General features: G+C 48.0%; 1 protein-coding gene across 1 annotated transcript in view; it reads left to right on the top strand.

Moving 5' to 3' along the window:
• Window positions 1-13,392: 13,392 nt before the first annotated feature.
• Window positions 13,393-22,304, top strand: part of PLEC (plectin) — a 523,889-nt gene continuing 514,977 nt past the window's right edge. Inside the window, 1 exon segment of the mRNA XM_033935291.1 lies at window positions 13,393-15,555. Coding sequence (XP_033791182.1) covers window positions 13,626-15,555 — 1,930 coding nt within the window. The 5' untranslated portion in view covers window positions 13,393-13,625.

Here is a 22,304-nt window from a genome sequence, read left to right as displayed (position 1 = left end):
TTAACCATCCCTTTTAAAATAATTCCTAGCATCCTGTTTGCCTTTTTGGCCGCCACCACACATTAGGCGGAAGATTTCATTATATTGTCTACGATGATACCCAAGAAAAGGATCTGGGTATCATCAGACCCTAGCATCCAGTAACTGTGATTCAGGTTATTCTTCCCAATATGCATCACTTTGCATTTGTCCACATTAAATTTCATCTGCCACTTGGACGTCCAGTCTTCCAATTTCCTAAGGTCCACCTGCAAATTTTTACAATCTGCATGCGTTTCAACAACTTTGAACAGTTTAGTGTCATCTGCAGATTGAATCACCTCACTCATCGTACCAATTTCCAGATCATTTCTAAATAAGTTAAATAGCACCGGTCCCAGTGCAGAATCAATCCCTGTGTCCTTGAAATCTCTCTCTTCTTGCATTGTGTTGGGTGCTGTGTGGCTCAGTCTCTTTGGAACCTCTCTTCTTGTGTTGGCTTGACTTTATCATTTATTTAATTTTGATATAGTGCCAAATCTACAGTAGGTCCAGGCAGTTAAGAACAAAAGAGAGTAAACAGAAAAGAACTCCAGAGTCAATCGGAAAGCATAAAAAAAATCCGCCAGAATTTGACCCGTTCTTTCTCAGTCACTCGAAGGCTCCTTCAAGTCTCAGGGACCCAAAGCTGCATCTCCAAAAGCCTTACTGAACAGATGAGTTTTCAACAGTGTTCTAACTTGTTTGCAAGGAATTTCTGCCCAAATAAAAAATGGACGCTAATTCCAAAGCACTGGGCATGCCAAAAGAAAGCGTTGTCTCCGGCTGCTACCAGGCGAGCTGTAGGTGGCAAGAATTGCTACCTACAGGCAGCCAGAGATCTAAGAGATTTTCCAGGCATGTACGGACCAATCAAAGCAGCCAAATAAAGCAGAACGTTCCCTATACAAAGCTTACAGAATAAGGGCAAAACACCTCAAATTTATATGTCTCAAAAATATTTTATTTCCATTGTAGATCGCTTAGAAATTTTTTATAAGCGTTTTTATCAACTTTTAATAAAACCTGAAACCTGTCGTCTACATTAAGGGTTAGACCATATTCCATAAGCCACATTGATACAGCACCAAGATATAATTGGTATTAGTTTGTTTCTTAACCCTCCTTTTATACAAGTTTGTAAACTAGTTAGATTTTAACCCTGGTTTTATATTTGAGGATTGAACTTGAACAAAGCAGAACCTAGCGGCACTTCGCATATCATAGGACAGGCTGATGACATCCTACTGCTATCCAACAGCTAGAAAAATCGATCAGTCCAAAAAGAAATCGTTTCAGTACCTTCCCTGGAATTCCTATTGAGTGTAAACTAGATAGCTGAGACTGCCAATGCCATATGCAGGGACCTCATTAATGAATGCCACTGTCTCAGTACCGTGGCCTGCCCTGCTTGGTGATCTCCACATGATGAATACGTTGTTGTACCAACTTTTTCACAAGTTTTGCCGGAAAACAGAAGTCATATGTGGTTTAGACTCTTTGGGTTCTGTCTCCTTGGGTTAGGTTACATCTGGCTCAGTCTCTTTGGGTTCTCTCTCTTTGGGTTGGGTTGGGTTACATTGGGCTCAGTCTTTTTGGATTCTCTCTCTCTGGGTTGGGTTGGGTTACATTGGGCTCAGTCTCTTGACTCAGTCTCTTTGGGTTCTCTCTCTTTGAGTTGGGTTAGGTTACATCTGGCTCAGTCTCTTTGGGTTCTCTCTCTTTGGGTTGGGTTGGGTTACATTGGGCTCAGTCTTTTTGGATTCTCTCTCTCTGGGTTGGGTTGGGTTACATCAGGCTCAGTCTCTTTGGGTTCTCTCTCCTTGGGTTGGGTTAGGTTACATCTGGCTCAGTCTCTTTGGGTTCTGTCTCCTTGGGTTGTGTTACATCAAGCTCAGTCTTTTTGGGTTCTCTCTCTTTGGGTTGGGTTGGGTTACATTGGGCTAAGTCTTTTTGGATTCTCTCTCTCTGGGTTGGGTTGGGTTACATCGGGCTCAGTCTCTTTGGGTTCTCTCTCTTTGAGTTGGGTTGCGTTACATTTGACTCAGTCTCTTTGGGTTCTCTCTCTTTGAGTTGGGTTGTGTTACATTTGGCTCAGTCTCTTTGGGTTCTCTGTCCTTGGGTTAGGTTACATCTGGCTCAATCTCTTTAGGTTCTGTCTCCTTGGGTTCTGTTACATTGGGCTCAGTCTTTTTGGGTTCTCTCTCTTTGGGTTGGGTTGGGTTACATTTGGCTCAGTCTCTTTGGGTTCTCTGTCCTTGGGGTGGGTTATATCTGGCTCAGTCTCTTTGGGTTCTGTCTCCTTGGGTTGGGTTACATCTGGCTCAATCTCTTTGGGTTTTTTCTTCATATGTTTATTTGGGTACAGTTCATTAATCTTGTGTATCCAGCAGGTGTTAGAGACACTGTGCTGCTTTTTATAATTGGGACGTTCTTTACTCTCGGCAACCTGTTGGAGGAGTTGGCCTTCAGAGCAAGAACTCGCTCACATCCCCCGCATACCAATATGGTCTTAAGGAAGATGCGTTCCTGGTGGTACCGTCTTCCATAACTAGGACATGCTGCAGCTCCCCAGCACGGTGCTAGAGATATTCTCTTATCTAACATCACATTTGAAGAGGTCTCCTGAGGTTATACACCGACGATTGTCCTGTCTCAGTCTCTGCTTCCATCTAGAATTAAGAAACCCTTTTCTGTGTGGCTGACATAAGTGCACAAGGCCAGGTCACGAGACATCTTTTCTTAGCTGTAAGATGATGTTCTGGGTGATGAGCTCACCCCATAATCCCAGCCCTAGTTATGAAGGGCGGAGAAAGGACAAGAAAAGACCCAGCAGCTGCCGTACAGAGGGAGAGAGAAAGGGAATGTGAGGGGAGGAGGAGAAGGCAGAAAATAAAAAGAAAGACCGGGAGACTTGGCTCCCTCCTTTTGAAGACTATTCCAGTGTGTCAGAGAGAGGGGGGCTCTCTCAGAATTTTGTATTCAGACTATGCCTCTATGGGCAACCTATCCTGTGCCATGGTGGGAAGCCTGTGCTGTGTTGAGCAGTAGTCCTGCCATATACCAAGGCTCTGTTGTGTTCAGAGGAGTAATTGTCTTGTTACATCATTTTATCTCTGAAATCTGTGAGTGGGGCAGGCACATACAGAACATAAGAATAGCCTTACTGATGACCAATGGTCATCAAGCCTGATAGCCCTTTCTCACGGTGGCCAATCCTGGCCAAAACCCAAGGAGTAGCAATATTCCATGCTACTGATCCAGGGCAAGCAGTGGCTTCCCCCGTGTCTTTCTCAATAACAGACTATGGACTTTTCCTCCAGGAACTTGTCCAAACCTTTCTTAAAACCAGCTACGCTATCCGCTCTTACCACATCCTCTGGCAACGCGTTCCAGAGCTTAACTATTCTCTGAGTGGAAAAAAATTTTCTCCTATTAGTTTTAAAAGTATTTCCCTGTAACTTCAACGAGTGTCTTCCTACAATAGCCAGGCCCCCTGCAACCAACCAGAGGATTTATGAAAAAGCAGAATTGGTATGTGGAATCTGGGCTGTTTCATTAGTGCGTGGGGGCCATGAATCAATTATTTACGAGAAACTTGGAGCGATATGGGGACCAAAACTATGCCAGGGTACACCTGGCGGGGCCTCCGCGTGTGTGGATCGCCGGACTTGATGGACCTAGGGTCTGTTCCGGAGATGGCGCTTCTTATGTTCTTATGTTTAGCCGTTGTTGAAAAAGATGCCAGTACTCAGTACCCCTGAGCACCCTCCGACCCCAGAACCAGATGGATTCATTGCATATGCCATAACTTGTTACACTTCCAGCCTGATTCCTGGGGGCCCCCTCCCCAGTCTTCTGTGAGGGATTCTGTGTGTGGGCTGGCTGGTAATCAGATGCTGCATCGCTGTAGACAGAGCCCGTTACTCAAAGACGATTGCACATCAGGGTCAGAGGGAGCCATAAATGGACGCAGACATACCTAAATCACCAGCACCTGTGCTGAAGGGCCCCGTGCAGTGGCGTGTGATGGGCTCGGGGAGGGAAGAGAATCCTGGGATTGCTGTTGACCCACTTTGCTCCCTTCTCTGCCATGCTGTAATTTCACTGTGCAACAGAGGTTTTGAGGGCATAAATAGTGATTTGGGTTTGCTGAATTCAATCTGACCTTAATTTTTTAGTAAAACCCTCTGATTTTTGGCAAAAGAGCATTATAATGCAAAAATTAACATTTTTGCTATATTTTCTAACGCTTGGAGTAAATGTTATAACAATCTCTGAAATATTCAAGCAGTTTGCCTCATGTTGCATTTGAGATCACAGAAAGCTTTAAGCATCGTCTCCACCATTTGGACGTAGTTTGGTGCCTTCCTACTGCCCAGAAAATTCTCAATTACATTCTTCAATGCTATCATTAAAATTAATACTTTAGCTTACAAATCTAATTTGTCACTAAAAATTCATTTTCTCTACTTGCATCTGGATTTTCCCTCCGATAATCTCGGTAGTGTTGGTGATGAGCACGGGGAAAGGTTTCAGCAGGACATTGCTACGATGGAGAAACGATATCGGGGCAGATGGAATTCATCAACGCTGGCCGACTATTGTTTATAAACGCACTTCCAACAGCAAAACGATTCTAGAAAATAATATTTCTAGGAACTCTTAAATCAGCGCAGTGCGTTACATTATGATTTCTCATGCTATAAATATGTGCGATTTGCTCAAAAACTAGACATGACGGGAGAAAACTCAGGCTATTTTCATACACAGGAGGTCAAATTCCATAAAGTGAACCTTATTTTCTTCTTGCCCCATAAAAAAAGTTAAAATTTGTTGCGCAGTGTTTTCTGTCTCCTCCTCTCCCCCGTCTTGGGTTTTGTGTGTGTGTGTGGGGGTTTCTTATACACTTCCCCCTCCGGATTTGCGGTTTCCGTATCTACGGATTCGATTATTCACGGTTTTAAAACAAAAAATGCTTTTTCGTTTTTCAGGCTGTTTTAAGCCCTGTAAGGCCCCCCCCCCTTAAGCCTTACCTAGTGGTCTAGCGGGTTTTCGGGGCAGGAGCGATCTTCCCACGCTCCTGCCCTGTGCTGATCGCTCACAGGAAATGGCTGCCTTGAGCTCCCGTAGTCTCTCGAGCCATTTCCTGTGAGCGAAGATTGCTCCTGCCTGAAAACCCGCTAGACCACCAGGTAAGGCTTAAGGGGGGGGGCTTTCAAGGCTTAAAATAGCCGGGGGAAGCAGTAGTTAAGGGCAGAACCGGCCCGAATATTATTTGTGATTTTTTTAATATTTGCGGGCCGGCTCTGCCCCTAACCAACACAAATATGGAGGGGGAAGTGTAAACTCTTTTGCCCTTCAGTTTGCAGGGTGTTGCATCTGACCCTTCCTTCAGTTTTCTGCTCGGATGTCAAAACCTTTCTCCTCACTTCTCTGTAATCTACAAAAGACCTGTGCCTGCCCTACTTTTGCTGCATGTGCTTTACCCCAGTAAAGTCAGTTTCTGGCACCAGCTGCCTGTTTAACCTTTTGGACTCAGCCCTTTACCCCGTCTCCTGTCCTCGGTCCTTTTTAACTAAACTCGCACTGCTGTCCAATTTAATGACACGCTTACACAAAGACATAGAGGCTGATTTTCAAGAGTATGCTGGATAATATCAGGAATAACAGCGGTGGACACGAACAGTCGGAACGGCAATGGTCACATTTGAATGCCTTTATTACAGTAACCAATGGATGCCATTAAAAAAGACTCGCTATGATTCGTGTTTCGACCCCTAAGGCCTGCATCAGGATTCCAAATGCTATGCTGGTTTCACAAACCTATATATCAGTGATTATTACATTTATTGTATAGCTCTGGAAAAGGTTTAAAGAAGAGCGACCAAGATGGTAAAGGGGATGGAACTCCTCTCGTATGAGGAAAGACTAAAACAATTAGGGCTCTTCAGCTTGGAAAAGAGACGGCTGAGGGGAGATAGGATTAAAGTCTACAAAATCCTGAGTGGAGTAGAATGGGTACAAGTGGATCGATTTTTCACTCTGTCAAAAATTACACTCAAAGTTACAGAGAAATACTTTTAAAAACAATAGGAGGAATTTTTTTTCACTCATACAATAGTTAAGCTCTGGAACGCATTGCCAGAGGATGTGGTAAGAGTGGTTAATGTAGGTGGTTTTAAAAAAGGTTTGAACAAGTTCCTGGAGGAAAAGTCCATAAACTGCTGTTGAGACAGACATGGGAGAAGCCACTGCTTGCCCCTGGATCGGTGGCATGGAATGCTGCTACTATTAGGGATTCTGTATGGAATCTTGCTATTCTTTGGGGATTCCACATGGAATGTTGCTACTATTTGGGGTTCCAGAATCTTGATACTCTTTGAGATTCTGGAATGATGCTACTCTAGGTTTTTGTCAAGAATTTGTGACCTATATTGGCCACCATGAGGACGGGCTACTGGACTAGATGGACCATTGGTTTGACCCAGTAAGGCTATTCTTACTTGCAAAATTACTACGTCACCTGCAGGTCATATAAAATGTGGCAACTTAACTGGATTTTGGAAGGACGGGAAAGCGAGAGGGCAGCCATTTGTAATGCATTTACGTTGTGGCTTTAGATTTTTGGTCCCAGCTCTCTTTTCATCAGTTCAGAGTTCTAGTAAATATATCTCCTTGCTGTAGGTAGTTGTTTTGGTTTTTTTAAGGGTAGAAGTTGAGTGGAAATGCGTAACCTTGGCCTTTACAGGTAAAGAAGGACTGTTTGAGGTTTTGATGAAATCTGGAGTCATGTTTGTACTATAAATTCTTTGGGCATGTTTGTCTCAAAACTAGTGTTGTACTATTGGCAATTTAATTGTATCAGCATTATCTATCTCATTGTGATCTCTTTGGAACAGTCTTGGTACAGGCGGAATACATATACTGGAATTAATTTAAAATCGAGTTATCTCTAAGCGGATTGGGTTGGGTCCCACTAGATATCAATCCTGGGAGCAGTAATTGTACTGTGCCTCGTAGACTGATCTGTGATGAACACTATCTCAGTGCAGTGCAGCCATTTGTAAAGCGAATTGAAAAAAGCAAGACATTCTTTAAAAAATCACGCATGCAAATGAGGTCGGCGGACAGCAGTGAAGATTTGCTGAATTTGCATGTGCCCAACCCTGGTGATAGATAGCCCACACTCTCCTGCTGCCCTGAAATCCCAGCCACGCACCACACCCCCACACCCCCTGCAGCAGGCGAGATGCCCACACTCTCCCACTGCCAAGAAATCCCGGCCGCACCCACCCCCTGCAGCGGGAGAGATGCCTACTCTCCCCCACTGGCAAATGACCCACCCTGCCATAGAACACCTCCCCCCCCACCTCCGATGCCCCCTTCCACTTCCCTCTAAATTGATGCATGGAGGGACATGGACTCTCTACTCCCAGAAGTTCTGCGTCATTGAAAATGGCCCTTTCCCTCCCTTGTGCATGTTGGGATACACCAGTGAGGGGCCTGAGGCTCTGATTGGCCCAGGTTGTATAAGGCCTCTCCCATGGGCCTTAAGCAACTTGGGCCAATCAGAGCCTCAGGCTCCTCCCTGGTGCATCCCAAGATGCACCGGGGAGGGGAAGACTCATTTTCGATAACGTGGGACTTCTGGGAAGAGGGAGTCCGCGTCCCTCCGTGCATCAGTTTGGAGGTAAGGGGGAGGGGGCATCAGAGGTGGGGAGGGGAAGATGTTCTATGGGAGGGATTCACTTGCCAGCGGAGGGGGTGCGGCCGGGATTTCTTGGCAGCAGGAGAGTGTGAGCATCTCTCCCGCTGCATCACAATACAGGCTTTCTAGCAGTCTGACACTGGCCGGCACCCCTTGACCAGTCACTTATTTTTGTCGCCAAACACCGATGCCGCTTATAGAAAATGGTGTGGCATTTTTTTAAGAATCCACCAGAGGGCTCATTTCAATGCTAAAGAGCCCATTTACATGTCATTGTCGGAGACTGCTAAAAAGCTCGCTATTGACAGAGATAATCTCTTTTGATAATCCGCCGCTAAAATGCGTACCGGCTAAACCGTCGGTAAACAGTTTGGCGATGGCATTAAAGTTTTGAGAATCTGGCCCTCAGTGCTGTTGAGTGGTCTCTCAGTACTTTGTGGTCGATAGTTGTCCTGTGGCGAGCGGTCTCAGTGGTGCAGTTTGTGCGGTAGTGAACGGTCTCTCAGTGCTGTGTTGTCAGGACTGTCGCATGGTCTCTTGGTGTGCAGTCTGGGCTGTGGCGAGCAGTCTCTCAGTACGCTGTGGTTGGTAATTGTGCTGTGGCGAGCAGTCTCTCAGTGCTGTGTGCTTGGTGATTGTGCTGTGGCGAGCAGTCTCTCAGTGCTGTGTGCTTGGTGATTGTGCTGTGGCGAGCAGTCTCTCAGTGCTGTGTGCTTGGTGATTGTGCTGTGGTGAGCAGTCTCTTAGTGCAGCCCAGTCCGGGCTATGATGAGGGGTTTCACCAGCTGCGCAGTCTGGAATGTTTTGTGGTTAGTTGTGCTGTGGTGAGTTGGTCTCTTGGTGTTGTGCAGTCTGGGCTGTGGCGAGCGGTCTCTCAGTGCTGTGTGCTTGGTAATTGAACTGTCTCCTTGGTGATGGAGGAATATTTTGCCTCCCTGACTGCTTTTGCTGCGTTCCTGCATGTCTGTGGTTGAGAGATGATTGTTGCCTTCTGTGTTTGATTACCGTCTCTGAAAAAATTTCTCCTGTCCAGGCTCTGTAGTGTCTGTCAAATCCCTCTCCCCCCCCCCCCCCCTCTAATATATCTCAGCTTAGTAGTGACTGTGATAGTGCCCCCTGGTGTTTTTGTTCAGTAGTGATGGCTGTGAGCGCCCCTTTAGTATCAAAAGTGTTTTCTGGCATTGGTGTCTGTTGCCAGCAATAGAGGTATGGACTCTCCTTTGAGCCCCCACTAGCTGGGCAAAATATAGCAGGCTGCCCCCTCTGCCCAGGCCCCTTCCTTCCCCGTTGTATGCCAAGTAGAGAGCACCCGCTGGTGAGATGGGCTGGCGTCTGGGTTTCAGCCGTTAGTTTGTGGCCGGGCAGTGCCAGCTGCTGATGGCTACGGCTTCCCTGGCTGCAGCATTGCAGGAAATGAGGGTTTTCATGTGCAGCCTGACTCATGATGGCATCTTCTGAGCTGCCTGCTACGCGGGCTTTTCCGAAGACATGTGGTACTGCAGGATGCAGAACGTGGCATGTGAGGGGAGGAGGTTGGTCAGCTCATGACTAATTGCCAAAGCCTGGAGTTTTGTAGAATGAGGTGGGGTGGCCAGTACCAAGGAACAGTGAGTGGGAGATTGTCTGCTCCGTGAAAAATGGAGGTGGCTGGTAGTGGAGACCATGTTTCTGGTGCAGCTGCTCTGGACAGGGGAGTGTCAGCCATTACCTCATGCGTAACCCTCTCTGTTGCTCACAGCTAAAGAGAGTCTTGAAAATGAGTTGTATTTTTGGGGGGGGAGGGTTGTTAGTGCTCCAGCTGCCTTCATAATCCACTCCTGGGACAGCAGAAGCCCCTGGTGTTGCATTTTGCCCCATAAAAGGATCTCCTATAGTCTTCCATTTCTGTGCTGTTGCTAGGAGGAAGAGAGGGAACATTTGGGAAGAGCTTGGCTACTGGTGGTGGGTGAAATGGAGAGAGGCTGCGGAGCCGGAAGCAGGAGCTGGACCCCTCCCTATGATCCTAGAAAGCAGAACCGTTTCTTATCCCTCTCCTGACAAACGATTCTTGTGCGTTACACACACACAAAAAAAAAAATCCGTTCTTTTCACTCTCCCCGATTGTTCATCTGATTACGTGTCCTTGTGCTGTCAGAAATCATTTAAAAAATAACTAAAGAACGCCAGGGTACCGAAAGGACAATTCTCAGGTCCTGGCACTGGTCCGTATTGTTCCTGATCCGGTCACATTTCTTGCCTGGTAGCAGGATGAAACATGAAGCTGTTGGAGCTGAGGCTCCCCTGAGACCTATATAGAGTTTTTCCTGCTTGTTCTTTGATTCCCCCCGCCCCCCCCACTCTCTGTCAGTTTTGGGAATGGTTGTCTCTATATCCTTATACTGTGCATAGTGCAGTTCAAATGCATTCCTCTGTTCCTATTTCTCCAGTGTTGCACTAGGTAGCGTCGGGCTTCTTGGCGTTCCCAGTTCAGTATTTAGGTGTTTCTGTTTCTAGGCCAGAGCCTCCTGAGATTTGAGGTGTACCGCGAGACGCTGGCGAGGAGGAGAGGTGCCGGCGCTGGCTGACAGCGGCGAGAGGCACGCCCTTCTCTCGGCGCGTCTTTCCTGCCGGCACCCCACCACTGGCGGTTCAGGGCCCGTCTGGAGTGCTTTCTTGCTCGCGTCGACGATGACATCACGCAGGCGCGTGACATCCTCATGTCGATATCGGCGCACTTCCGGATGCCTCGAGTTGCGGCCACTGTGCCTCGGGTCGACAAAGTTTGCGGGACACAGTTCTAGACTCTTGTGTCCGTGTCCTGCGCAACTGAGGTGATTTCGTTTTGCTCGTGTGTAATTTCTGTGCCAGCGTGTTCAGTTTTCCCCACAGGAGGTGTGTTGGCGTTCTGGGGCCCAATGTTAAGGACGTGCATTCAGGATTGATTTTGCAGTCTTTTCTTCACCTCCTTTTGAGACACCAGCAAAGCAGGTCCACTAGGGGCACATTCAGTTCAGGAATGCATTTGAATGTCGCTCAGCTCGTCTTCAGGATCATTTTTAGCTGTAGGTATTAATTATGGCTCATTGAGATTTGATTGTTTTATTATTAGAACTGTTATTGTTGAGATGTTTGCTATGATATTTTATGAAAAAAAATTAAAAAAAAAAAAAAAACTTTTGCTCTTAATCTTTGGACTGAAGCTAAGGGGGGACAAGTCCAGGACAAATATCAGGAAGTTCTGCTTCACACAACAAGTGGTGGACACCTGGAATGCTCTCCCAGAGGAGGTTATTGTGGAATCCACCGTTCTAGGATTTAAAAGCAAACTAGATGCACATTTCCTTACGAGAGGCATAGAGGGATATGGGTGACTAAAATTACGCCAGGTGTATACCTGGCGTGTGCGGATTGCCGGACTTGATGGACCGAAGGTCTGATCCGGAGATGGCGCTTCTTATGGACTTTTGCAATTCACTAAACATAGGTTTAAGAGCCAAAGAAATCCGCCGTCTTCAAAATATTCAAAACACTGCCATTGAACTCACGCATAATGCACGTGCTACTTCTCTGCTCGAAGGTCTGATCCGGAGATGGCAGTTCTTATGTTCAATTTTTAATGGAGTTCTTTTCTTGATAAATATGAACTTGGATCCTGTTACGCTGTTATACGGTATAGAAAGTTCTTAATAAAGATAAGCATTCAGGTACAGGAGGAGAGCTCATAATGGAAGTCTGTATCTGAAGCAATGCAGGGTTAAGTGACTTGCCCAAGGTCACAAGGAGCAGCAGTGGGATTTGAACCCTATATTCATCTGGTTCTCAGATTGCTGCTCTAACCTTTAGGCTCCTTCCCCACACCTTAAAAATTAACTACTAGCCCCTGCTGCTCCTTGTGACCTTGGGCAAGTCACTTAATCCCCCCATTGCCCCAGGTACATTAGATAGATTGTGAACCCACCAGGACAGACAGGGAAAATGCTGGAGTACCTGAATAAATTCATGAAAAGTATAGAGTAGACAAGAATAAATAAATAATGTGAAAAGTTTCAGCCTCTGATAGCCAGAGCTGGTATTGTGACATCATAATACCTCATTCCACCAATAAGAGCCAACCTCATCAGTGATGTCACAGCTTGGATCACATTTGGATTTCTAGAGTGGTGCAGTGGTTAGAGCTACAGCCTCAACACCCCCATGCTGCGCCTTGTGACCCTGAGCAAGTCACTTAATCCCCCATTGCACCAGGTACATTAGATAGATTGGGAGCCCAAAAAAACAGGGAAAATGCTTGAGTGCCTGAATAAATTCTCTGAGCTCTCCTGGGAGAAAAGTATAGAAAATTGAATAAATAAGTAGTGTGAAAAGTTTCTGGTATTGTGATGTCATAAAGCCTCATTCCACCAATATGAGCCAACCTCATTAGTGATGTCACAATGGCTGGATTGTCCTACACTTGGATCACTTTTGCTACATTTTGATTTCTAGAGTGGTGCAGTGGTTAAAGCTACAGCCTCGGCACCCTGAGGTTGTGGGTTCAAATCCGCACTGCTCCTTGTGACCCTGGGCAAGTCACTTAATCCCTCCCATTGTCCCAGGTACATTAGATAGAGTGTGAGCCCACTGGAACAGGGAGGGAAAAACGCTTTGATTACCTGAATAAACTGATCTGAGCTCCTCTCGTAGAATGCTGTTATAGGAAACTGAATAAATAAATGACAAATTAATGCCCACTGTTCTGGAAGTCATAGCACATGTTAAAAATGTTCCATTAAAATTTATGTCTGAAACGAACTGACATCCCTCCCCCCCTCTCCAAAAGCCAAATAAGGTGAGAATATTTTCAGTGCCTTTCTCACGGGCGGGGCTGTTGCTGTTTGCACAACCCAAGTTTGCTTTGTGGTTGGGTTTTTTTGGGGTTCGGATTTTGTGCTATTTCACGGAGTGTCTGGTAGTGAAGGGAGTTTCTGTCACTGTCAGTGTGGGGGCACCAGTTGCTGCATATATTGTCAGGGTTGTTTCTATGTAGGGGAGGTAATGAAGTGCCCCAGAAGTTGGAAGAGGAGTTCCTCAAATTTCTTGCTTCTGTGCTTTGGAGGGCAGAGCTTTTTTATTTTTATTTTTTGCACTACCACCAACTTAAGCAGTTACCCTACGGCCCTGCTTTTGAGTAGGTGCAGGATGATACTCGGGTTCTGGGCCATTCTAAATACTTTCTGGACAATGACAGACTCCAGACCTCCCTCCCGTGTAATAAGGTGGCTGAATGGTGCTTTCAGATGGTTTTAATAATAGTTCTCCTGAGGAGTGGAAACTGACCAAAGGCTTGTAAGTCAATCTGTCCTTTCTTTGGGGAGGGGGAGACGTTGAGTGACAGGGGCAGATACTACTCTCGTACTCAGTTATATCCTGGAATGAATGAATGCGAGGGAGGAGCCAGTCCTGGACGGTTGAGTCAGTGACTGAGTGAGCCCCGAGCCTCACGGCGCATGTTTCCGTGTGCTGTGGGTGTGTGCCTGTTTCTCTTTCGGACTGGATTTCTTCCATGCACTGCTTCTCTTCCTCCCGGTCCTGGTGGCTGACTTCGCCAGCTCTCTTCTCTTGCAGCTTGGGGCGACTTCTCCTCCCTCATCTGTGCCCAACGTAGGTGGAGCCACCACATTCTCCAGAGCTGTGAGCTTCCGAAGAGGGAGGGAAAGAGAGACACTCTATCCATTTCTTATTTTAGACACTGCTGAGAGGCAGAAGAGAGCCCTGCAGCCAGCTGCAACCTTTTCATACAGGGAAGCCCAGCAAGTGGCACTCACTGGCAGCCGGATCTGCCAGGTTTTTGCTTCAGGGACCTTAGCTTTCCGGGACCCATATCTGCCACATTCCTTCCCCTCACTTCCTTCTTGGTGCCAACAAATAGGTTTGCAAGATGGTGGCAGGCATGCTGATGCCGCTGGACCAGCTCCGAGCGATTTACGAACTCCTCTTCCGAGAAGGGGTGATGATTGCCAAAAAGGACAAGCGACCACAGAGCCTACATCCTGAAATCAAGGGAGTCTCCAACCTGCAGGTGATCCGAGCCTTGGGATCGCTCAAGTCACGTGGATATGTACGGGAAACCTTCGTCTGGCGTCACTTCTACTGGTACCTGAACAATGAAGGCATTGTGTATCTCCGCCAGTATCTTCACTTGCCACCGGAGATTGTCCCAGGTTCCTTGCAGAGAGTACGGCGTCCAGTGGCCATGGTGATCCCTGCTCGACGGGCCATAGGGCCTCATGTCCAAACTGTGCCAGGTCCAACTAGTTATGTACCCAAGCCTTCCATAAGGGAGGAGAGGTGGGCATCTAACCAGGAACGGCAGGAGTACCGGAGGAAAGAGTTGATGGAAGAAAACCGTAAGGAAATGCTGTACTCAACAGGCCAGTCCAAACCAACTCAAGAGCGCCCAATAATGAGCAAGAATCAAGGGTCCAAGGAAGAGTACCAAGGATTCCAGAGGAATGAGGAGGTGAAAGAGAGCCATATGGATATGCTGTTTCCAACAAGTATGTCCAAGCCAACTCTAGTGCGTCCAACAAGGAGTGAGAACCAAGGGTCCAAGGAAGGGCGCCAGGAGTTCCAGAGGAAAGAGATGGTGACAGAGAGATATAAGGAGACACTATCTACTGTGAGAGTGTCCAAACCTAGTCTAGAAATTTCAACAAAGAGCCAGAACCAAGGGTCCAAGGAGGAGCATCAGGGTTTCCAGAGAAAAGAGAATGTAGTTGAGAGCCATAAAGAGACAACTATTGTGGGAGTGTCTAAGCCAGCTTCAGATTGCCCAAGGAGTGAGAAGAAAGGGTCCAAGAAAGAACTGAAGGGACTTGGAAAGGAGGAAGAGGATGCAATGAGCCATAAGGAGCCACTGTACACGATGAATGTGTTCAAGCCAGCTTCAGAGAACCCAACAAGGGAAAGGAGTCAGGCGCATAAACTGGAGACAGAGGAGATACCAGAGATGAAGGAGAAAACATTGACTCCCAAGCCATCTCAGGAACATCCAGCAAAGAGTGAGAAGCAAGGACCCAAGCAAGAAAGCCTAGAATGCACAAAGAGAGAGAAGGTAGCAGAGAGCCATATAGAGATTGTTTCCATAGTAGAAGTATCTGTGGTGACTCCAGAGTCCGTGATAAGAAATAAGAACCAGGAGTCCAAGGAAGAACCGCGGGAGATCCTGAAAACTATGAAAGTCAACAAGATGCACATGGAGACCGTTTCCAGAGTGGGACTGACTAAAGCATCTCCAGAGCACCCGATGAAGGATGAGAGTTTGAAGACCAGGCCAGAGCATCAGGAGATCAAGGAGGCAGAGGAGACAATTGAAATCCTCGCGGAGACACACTCTAAAATAGGAATGTCCTTGCCCATTCCAGAGCCCCAGACAAGTCAAGGCTCCAAACCAGAGCATAAGGACAATGAGAATGTGGCAGAGGAGCATGTGGAAGTGATGGCTATGTTAGAAGTGTCCAAGCCTGTTCCAGAGTTCCCAGTAGGGGATAATATCCATATACCAGAGTACCAAGAATGCCAGACGAAAGAGGTGACACAGATCCTAAGTAGTACAGTATCTGCAGTGGAAACATCCAAGCTAGCTCCAGAGGACCCAATAAGGTGTGACGGACAGGGGTCCAAGCAAGAAAGTGAGGAGGTCCTAGGGGCACAAGAAGTGGTGGACAAGGGCATGGTTATACCCGTAGTGGAAATGTCTGAGCTGGAAGATAAGGATCCCTTGAGGACAGAGGAAGTGGCAGAGACTGGCATGGAGACGGTACCTGTGGTGGGAGTGTCTGAAATGGAAGAGCCCACCCCTGCCGAAGGTTAGCATTCTAACTGTTTAAGTTTGCTATGTTGCTTGTAGGCAGGCCGCGTCCTTGGATGATCCTTTTGGTGGCAGGGGGTGAAGGGGAGCTTTGGTGTGTTTGTCTCTTTGTGTTGCTATGACTTTTCTGTTAGACTGACGTGTACTTCAGAGCCTCGATGAGGGGAACGGAGGCAGGAAGGGAGGAGGAGCGAGAGGGAGAGAGACGGGGAAGCTCTTGTGGGTGCCAAGCCGGTCTGGGACATTTTTACCCCTCTCTGCCTGTCTTCAGCACCGTGTGTCCATTGTGCCCTGTTTGCAGAAGAGGAGGAAGGAGGGGTGGGGCAGGAAGCAGGGGAAAGGACTTCTACCTCTTAGTGGGCTTTAAGGTTTCTGCTGTAGTAAATCCAATGTGGTGATAGTGAATCTTCCATTTGCTTTTAAAGTGAGGGTAGTGGGGGGGGGGGGGGGGGAGGGCAGGGTGTTTGTTTACTGCAGCCTGACTTCAAGCACATGGGTTTCTCTCTTCCTGTCACCTGCCTCTCTGAGACTAATTCCTCCCCTCTCTCCTTCTGCCCCTGTATTCCCAGTCCTGCCCTCCTCCCTTGCTCCCTCCCATTCCTGGCTTGCGTTAACCCCTTTACTGCCAGTGTTCCCCACCCCTCTTTCCTTGCTTCGATTCGCAGTTCTGCCTGTTCTCCCCACGGCTTTCCTATCCCTCGGCCCTCTGTCCTCCTCCTGCCTGAACTATGCTGTATTCTTCAGCTGTGGTTACGTATGAGCTAAACATATCTATGCCGTGGCATTAGGCCTGGCCGCAATAATAGTTACTAATGGGCCACGTGCAGAGAGACCACCAGGGATCGTTGAGTCTGTGGCTTGTTCTATAAACGGGGCTGGTGGGCATCCTACTGGAAGAGGCAAAGCCATTTAAAAATGAATTTTATTTATAATCCGCTTCCTCAACTAAGCAGCTCACAAGATCATTAGACTAAATTCCGTTCATCAGACTTTACAAAGCCACACCTAAGATTAAAAAAAAAAAAAAGAAAATATAGGCGCCTACAAAACTGGGGCCTTGACAGCGTTTACAAGGGCACCTTAGAACACGCAAGCTAAAGCTGAGACAAACTTAGGCATCTCCATTGGCGTGATTCACGCCAGATATAGGCAGCGGAAATGTAGGCCTCGAAAACCCTGGCCTACATTTTCAGCGCCTTACGTTTGAGGTAGCTGTGATTGTACAAACGGCGCCATCGCGTGACTGATGTGCCGTTGGCGTCCCCTTTTTTAGGCAGATGCCGATACCTGCGACGTTTCTAGAATTCGGCCTTTAGTACTCAAGGCCTTCTGGGAGGCATGGCTAAACCTCTGTCCTCTACCTCCCCCCACCCCTCACCCCACGCATGAAGAAATAGTCCCTTTCTATTGCTAGACTGCGTCTTATCTTGAGGAATGTTTCATTATTTATTTATTGGAATTTTATTAACTGCCTTTATGAAGAGATTCACCCAAGGTGGTGGACAGCAAGTATAATTCAACATAAGAATAGCCTTACTGGGTCAGACCAATGGTCCATCAAGCCCAGTGGCCTGTTCTCACGGTGGCCAATCCAGGTCCCTAGTACCTGGCCAAAATCCAAGGAGTAGCAACATTCCAAGCTACCGATCCAGGGCAAGCAGTGGCTTCCCCCTTGTCTTCCTGAATAACAGACTATGGACTTTTCCTCCAGGAACTTGTCCAAACCTTTCTTAAAACCAGTTACGCTATCCGCTCTCACCAAAACCTCTGGCAATGCATTCCAGAGCTTAACTATTCTCTGAGTGAAAAACTATTTCTTCCTATTGGTTTTAAAAGTATTTCCCTGTAACTTCATCGAGTGTCCCCTAGTCTTTGTAATTTTTGACGGAGTGAAAGATCGATCCACTTGTACCCGTTCTGCTCCATTTAGGATTTTGTAGACTTCAATCCTATCTCCCATCAGCCGTCTCTTTTCCAAGCTGAAGAGCCCTAACCGTTTTAGTCTTTCCTCATACGAGAGGAGTTCCAGCCCCTTTACCATAACATAAAACGTACAGTGTTGTTACCAGCATAACGGTAGTAAAAAGACCAAATAGAAAAATAAATATAATGAATGAGGTAAAGTTAAAATCAGTAAATTGAGACTTAATAATAGGATTTTTATGAAACAGTTTCAAAAATATACTTATTAACAGCACTGAAATTCAAGAGAGAGATAATCTATACTAGGGTTAACAGACGTCCGGATTTCACCAGACATGTCCACCTTTTGAGGACATGTCCGGGGGATCCAGATGGCTTTTCAAAACCCGGCACCTTGGGGGGAAGGGTCTCTGCAGTCTCTCTCCAACCCTGGGTCCTTTGTGGGGGGAGGGTCTCTGCAGTCCATCTCCCACCCTGGGTCCTCTCAGGGGGTCTCTGCAGTCTCTCTCCCACATTGGGTCCTTTGTGGGGGGGGGGTCTCTGCAGTCCCTCTCCCACCCTGGGTCCTTTGTGGTGGGGGGAGGTCTCTGCAGTCCCTCTCCCACCCTGGGTCCTCTCAGGGGGTCTCTGCAGTCTCTGCCCCACATTGGGTCCTTTCGGGGAGGGGGACTGTCCCACCTTGCATCCTCTCTGGGGGGGGAGAGGTCTCTCCCACCTTGGATCCTCTTGGGGGGGGGTCTCTGCAGTCCCTCTCCCACCCTTGGTCCTTTGTGGGGGGGTCTCTGCAGTCCCTCTCCCACCCTGGGTCCTTTGTGGGGGGGGTCTCTGCAGTCCCTCTCCCACTCTGGGTCCTCTCAGGGGGTCTCTGCAGTCTCTGTCCCACATTGGGTCCTTTCGGGGAGGGGGACTGTCCCTCCTTGCATCCTCTCTGGGGGGGAGAGGTCTCTCCCACCTTGGATCCTCTTGGGGGGGGGGTTCTGCAGTCCCTCTCCCACCCTTGGTCCTTTGTGGGGGGGTCTCTGCAGTCCCTCTCCCACCCTTGGTCCTTTGTGGGGGGGGGGGGTCTCTGCAGTCCCTCTCCCACCCTGGGTCCTTTGTGGTGGGGGGAGGTCTCTGCAGTCCCTCTCCCACCTGGGTCCTCTCAGGGGGTCTCTGCAGTCTCTGTCCCACATTGGGTCCTTTCGGGGAGGGGGACTGTCCCACCTTGCATCCTGTCGGGGGGGGGAGAGGTCTCTCCCACCTTGGATCCTCTTGGGGGGGGTCTCTGCAGTCCCTCTCCCACCCTTGGTCCTTTGTGGGGGGGGGTCTCTGTAGTCCCTCTCCCACCCTGGGTCCTTTGTGGGGGGGTCTCTGCAGTCCCTCTCCCACCCTGGGTCCTTTGTGGGGGGGTCTCTGCAGTCCCTCTCCCACCCTGGGTCCTTTGTGGGGGGGGTCTCTGCAGTCCCTCTCCCACCCTGGGTCCTCTCAGGGGATCTCTGCAGTCTCTGACTTCAATCTACTCTAAGTTTCAGATATAGCACTTCTGTGTATTTAAAAACTTTAGATCAGATCTCACTTGTGTCATGAAAGTGCTCTGGACTTTTGGAAGTGTACAGCCAGACTGCCCTGTGCCCAGCGTGTGCGTGTTAGTGGGGAGGGGGGGGGGAGTTCATACCTGTTCTCAGAAATGAGATTGCTGACAGTTTGTGCTGCTTTTCTCTTCTGGGACTTTTAGTGTCTGCACTGAATTTCTTTAATAGCTTTGATGTCTGTGAAAGGTTGTGTCAAACATGTTGGCTGATTTACAAGTTCCAAAAATGAGAGTGACAGACAGACAGACAGACAGACACCTGCGTGCATGCACACTGCCTCAACGTACACACTGACACATATAGGGACCGGGGTAAATGCTCGAGTACCTGAATTAATTCATGTAAGCCATTCTGAGTTCCCCTGGGAGAACAGTATAGAAAAGTGATGAAACATCCACGCACACACATATACCTCCGTCAGTCAGAAAGGACCAGAGGGGATTCCTTTTATGGTGTAATCCCGAATCCTGCTTTCTTCTGCTGACTGCACCATTTAAGGTGATGTATCAAATCAATTACCTGGAGACAAGATATTAAGGGAATGTCAGCATCAGGAGGAAATGATAGATCCCAGGTGTAAGCTCTTACAGAGTTTGACAAGAGGATCCTTAGCTGTGGGGGGAGTGAGGGGTAAAGCCTGGGGGAAACACAGAGGGTCCTTAGCTGGGAGGGAGTGAGGGGTAAAGCCTGGGAGAAGCACAGAGGATCCTTAGCTGGGAGGGAGTGAGGGGTAAAGCCTGGGAGAAGCACAGAGGATCCTTAGCTGGGGGGAGAGTGAGGGGTAAAGCCTGTGATAAGCATAGGAGATCCTTAGAGTGAGGGGTAAAGTCTGGGATAAACACAGAAGATCCTTAGCTGGGGGTGGGGGGTGGGGAGTGAGGGGTAAAGCCTGGGCGAATCACAGAGGGTCCTTAGGCGTGGGGGGAGTGAAGGATAAAGCCTAAGAGAAGCACAGAGGGTCCTTAGCTGTGGGGGGGTAGTGAGGGGTAAAGCCTGGGAGAAACACAGAGGATCCTTAGCCGTGGGGGGAGTGAGGGATAAAGCCTGGGAGAAACACAGAGGGTCCTTAGCTGTGGGGGGGGAGTGAGGGGTAAAGCCTGGGAGAAACACAGAGGATCCTTAGTGTTTGGGGAGGGGTAAAGCCTGGGATCCTTAGCTGTGGGGTAATAAAGGAAACCAGAGATGTAGGATATGTGGTTTTCGAACAGGAAGGGCTGAGCCTGGAGGCATTTCTTTGTGTTTTGGCGTGGGCAGCGCTTTTGTGCATTTGGATAATTTATGCAGTAGGGACTTTTTATGTCTTATTTGCCCATTTGCACAGAGCACTGGCTGATCTACTCGCAAGTTGGTGGATTTCAGGTTTAGGTTTTGTCGTCTCCAGAGTGAAGGGGGGGGGCAGCCCCCCTTTCCTTGCCTGCCTTGAGCTCTGGCTGTGACTCATTCCATGCACAGTGCAGATTTTCCAACAGGAAACTTTAAAAATAGGCAAAAAGAAAAGGGTGGGGCAGGGTGGGGTTGATTCCAGCCGAAGGAGGCCAGCTTCCTCCTCAGCCCTCAGCCCTGCCATCCCCTGCTGACACCTCGGCCCTTCTGCCAGTTCTTGAGACTAGAAATCCAATTGTTACTGTAACAGCCTTCCAAAATGGGTCAGTACGCTCATGTGAGCCTTATAGTATGCATACATCACATGACTAGCGAGTTACTTGAAATTCACGCATGAAATACTGACTGCCACAAACAGACAAGCTAACAGATGTGTTGTTTGCACAGTCTGACTGCTGGAGGCGGTGTGTGTCTACAGCCTGCAACCTCTCCCCCCCCCCCCTGCCCATTTCCCATCAGGCATCATTCAGGGATGGAGGGGGTTGGGAGCAGAAAAGGGCTCCAGTGATTTTAGGAACGGTTCTTCCAGGAACTCTGGGTCTGGCCGTGGTGTGAAAGTGATAAGTGGTATTATATTATACCAGGGGGTATAGCTGGCCATTACTTCGAAGCCCTGCAGAATCTGCCCCTTCTAGTCATATCCTGCCCTGGGAGAGATCCAGGGTTCCCGTCGGTGAAGGAGAATGTCAGTAATAATGCCAGAGATGAATTGAGTAGAAACATGATGGCAGATAAAGGCCAAATGGCCCATCCAGTCTGCCCATCCGCAGTAACCATTATCTCTTCCTGTCTCTGAGAGGTCCCACATGCCTATCCCACACCTTCTTGACAGCCCTTCAGCAATATCTCTTAGAAACATGCTAAAAAGAACAGGCACACCATTGGTAACATCCCTTTCTTCAGAGCGATCGCCATTGACCGCTACCCTCTGTCGCCTTCCACTCAATCGGTTCTTGACCCAGTCCATCACTTTGGGACCCATCCCGAGGGCACTAAGTTTATTTATCAGACGTCTGTGTGGAACACTGCCAAAGGCTTTGCTAAAATCTAAATACACCACATCCAGCGCCCTCCCTCTACCCAATTCTCTGTCATAAATTCGCAGGGGTTTAAATAGGCAGCCCCTTGAAGTGTGTGGCTATTCACATAGCAGACCCCACGATCATTCATATAGTTGGTACAGTGACTGGTTTATCTTAACTTTCATTTACATTCACCAGAATTGTGCTGGCACAGAAGGCCTAAACCAAACATCCAGGCAGTGGTTGAATGTCGGCGCTGTCCAGATATCCTCTATTCCAAAAATAATAGTAACATAGTAACATAGTAGATGACGGCAGATAAAGACCTGAATGGTCCATCCAGTCTGCCCAACCTGATTCAATTTAAATTTTTTTAATTTTTTCTTCTTAGCTATTTCTGGGCAAGAATCCAAAGCTTTACCCTGTACTGTGCTTGGGTTCCAACTGCCGAAATCTCTGTTAAGACTTACTCCAGCCCATCTACACCCTCCCAGCCATTGAAGCCCTCCCCAGCCCATCCTCTACCAAACGGCCATATACAGACACAGACCGTGCAAGTCTGCCCAGTACTGGCCTTAGTTCAATATTTAATCTTATTTTTTGATTCTAGACTCTTTGTGTTCATCCCACGCTTCTTTGAACTCAGTCACAGTTTTACTCTCCACCACCTCTCTCGGGAGCGCATTCCAGGCATCCACCACCCTCTCCGTAAAGTAGAATTTCCTAACATTGTTCTTGAATCTACCACCCCTCAACCTCAAATTATGTCCTCTGGTTTTACCATTTTCCTTTCTCTGAAAAAGATTTTGTTCTACGTTAATACCCTTCAAGTATTTGAACGTCTGAAT

This window comes from Geotrypetes seraphini, chromosome 2 (genome assembly GCF_902459505.1).
Source record: "Geotrypetes seraphini chromosome 2, aGeoSer1.1, whole genome shotgun sequence".
Lineage (NCBI taxonomy): Eukaryota > Metazoa > Chordata > Amphibia > Gymnophiona > Dermophiidae > Geotrypetes > Geotrypetes seraphini.
Note: the sequence above shows the minus strand (reverse complement) of the source record. Positions and strands in the feature narration are given on the sequence as shown.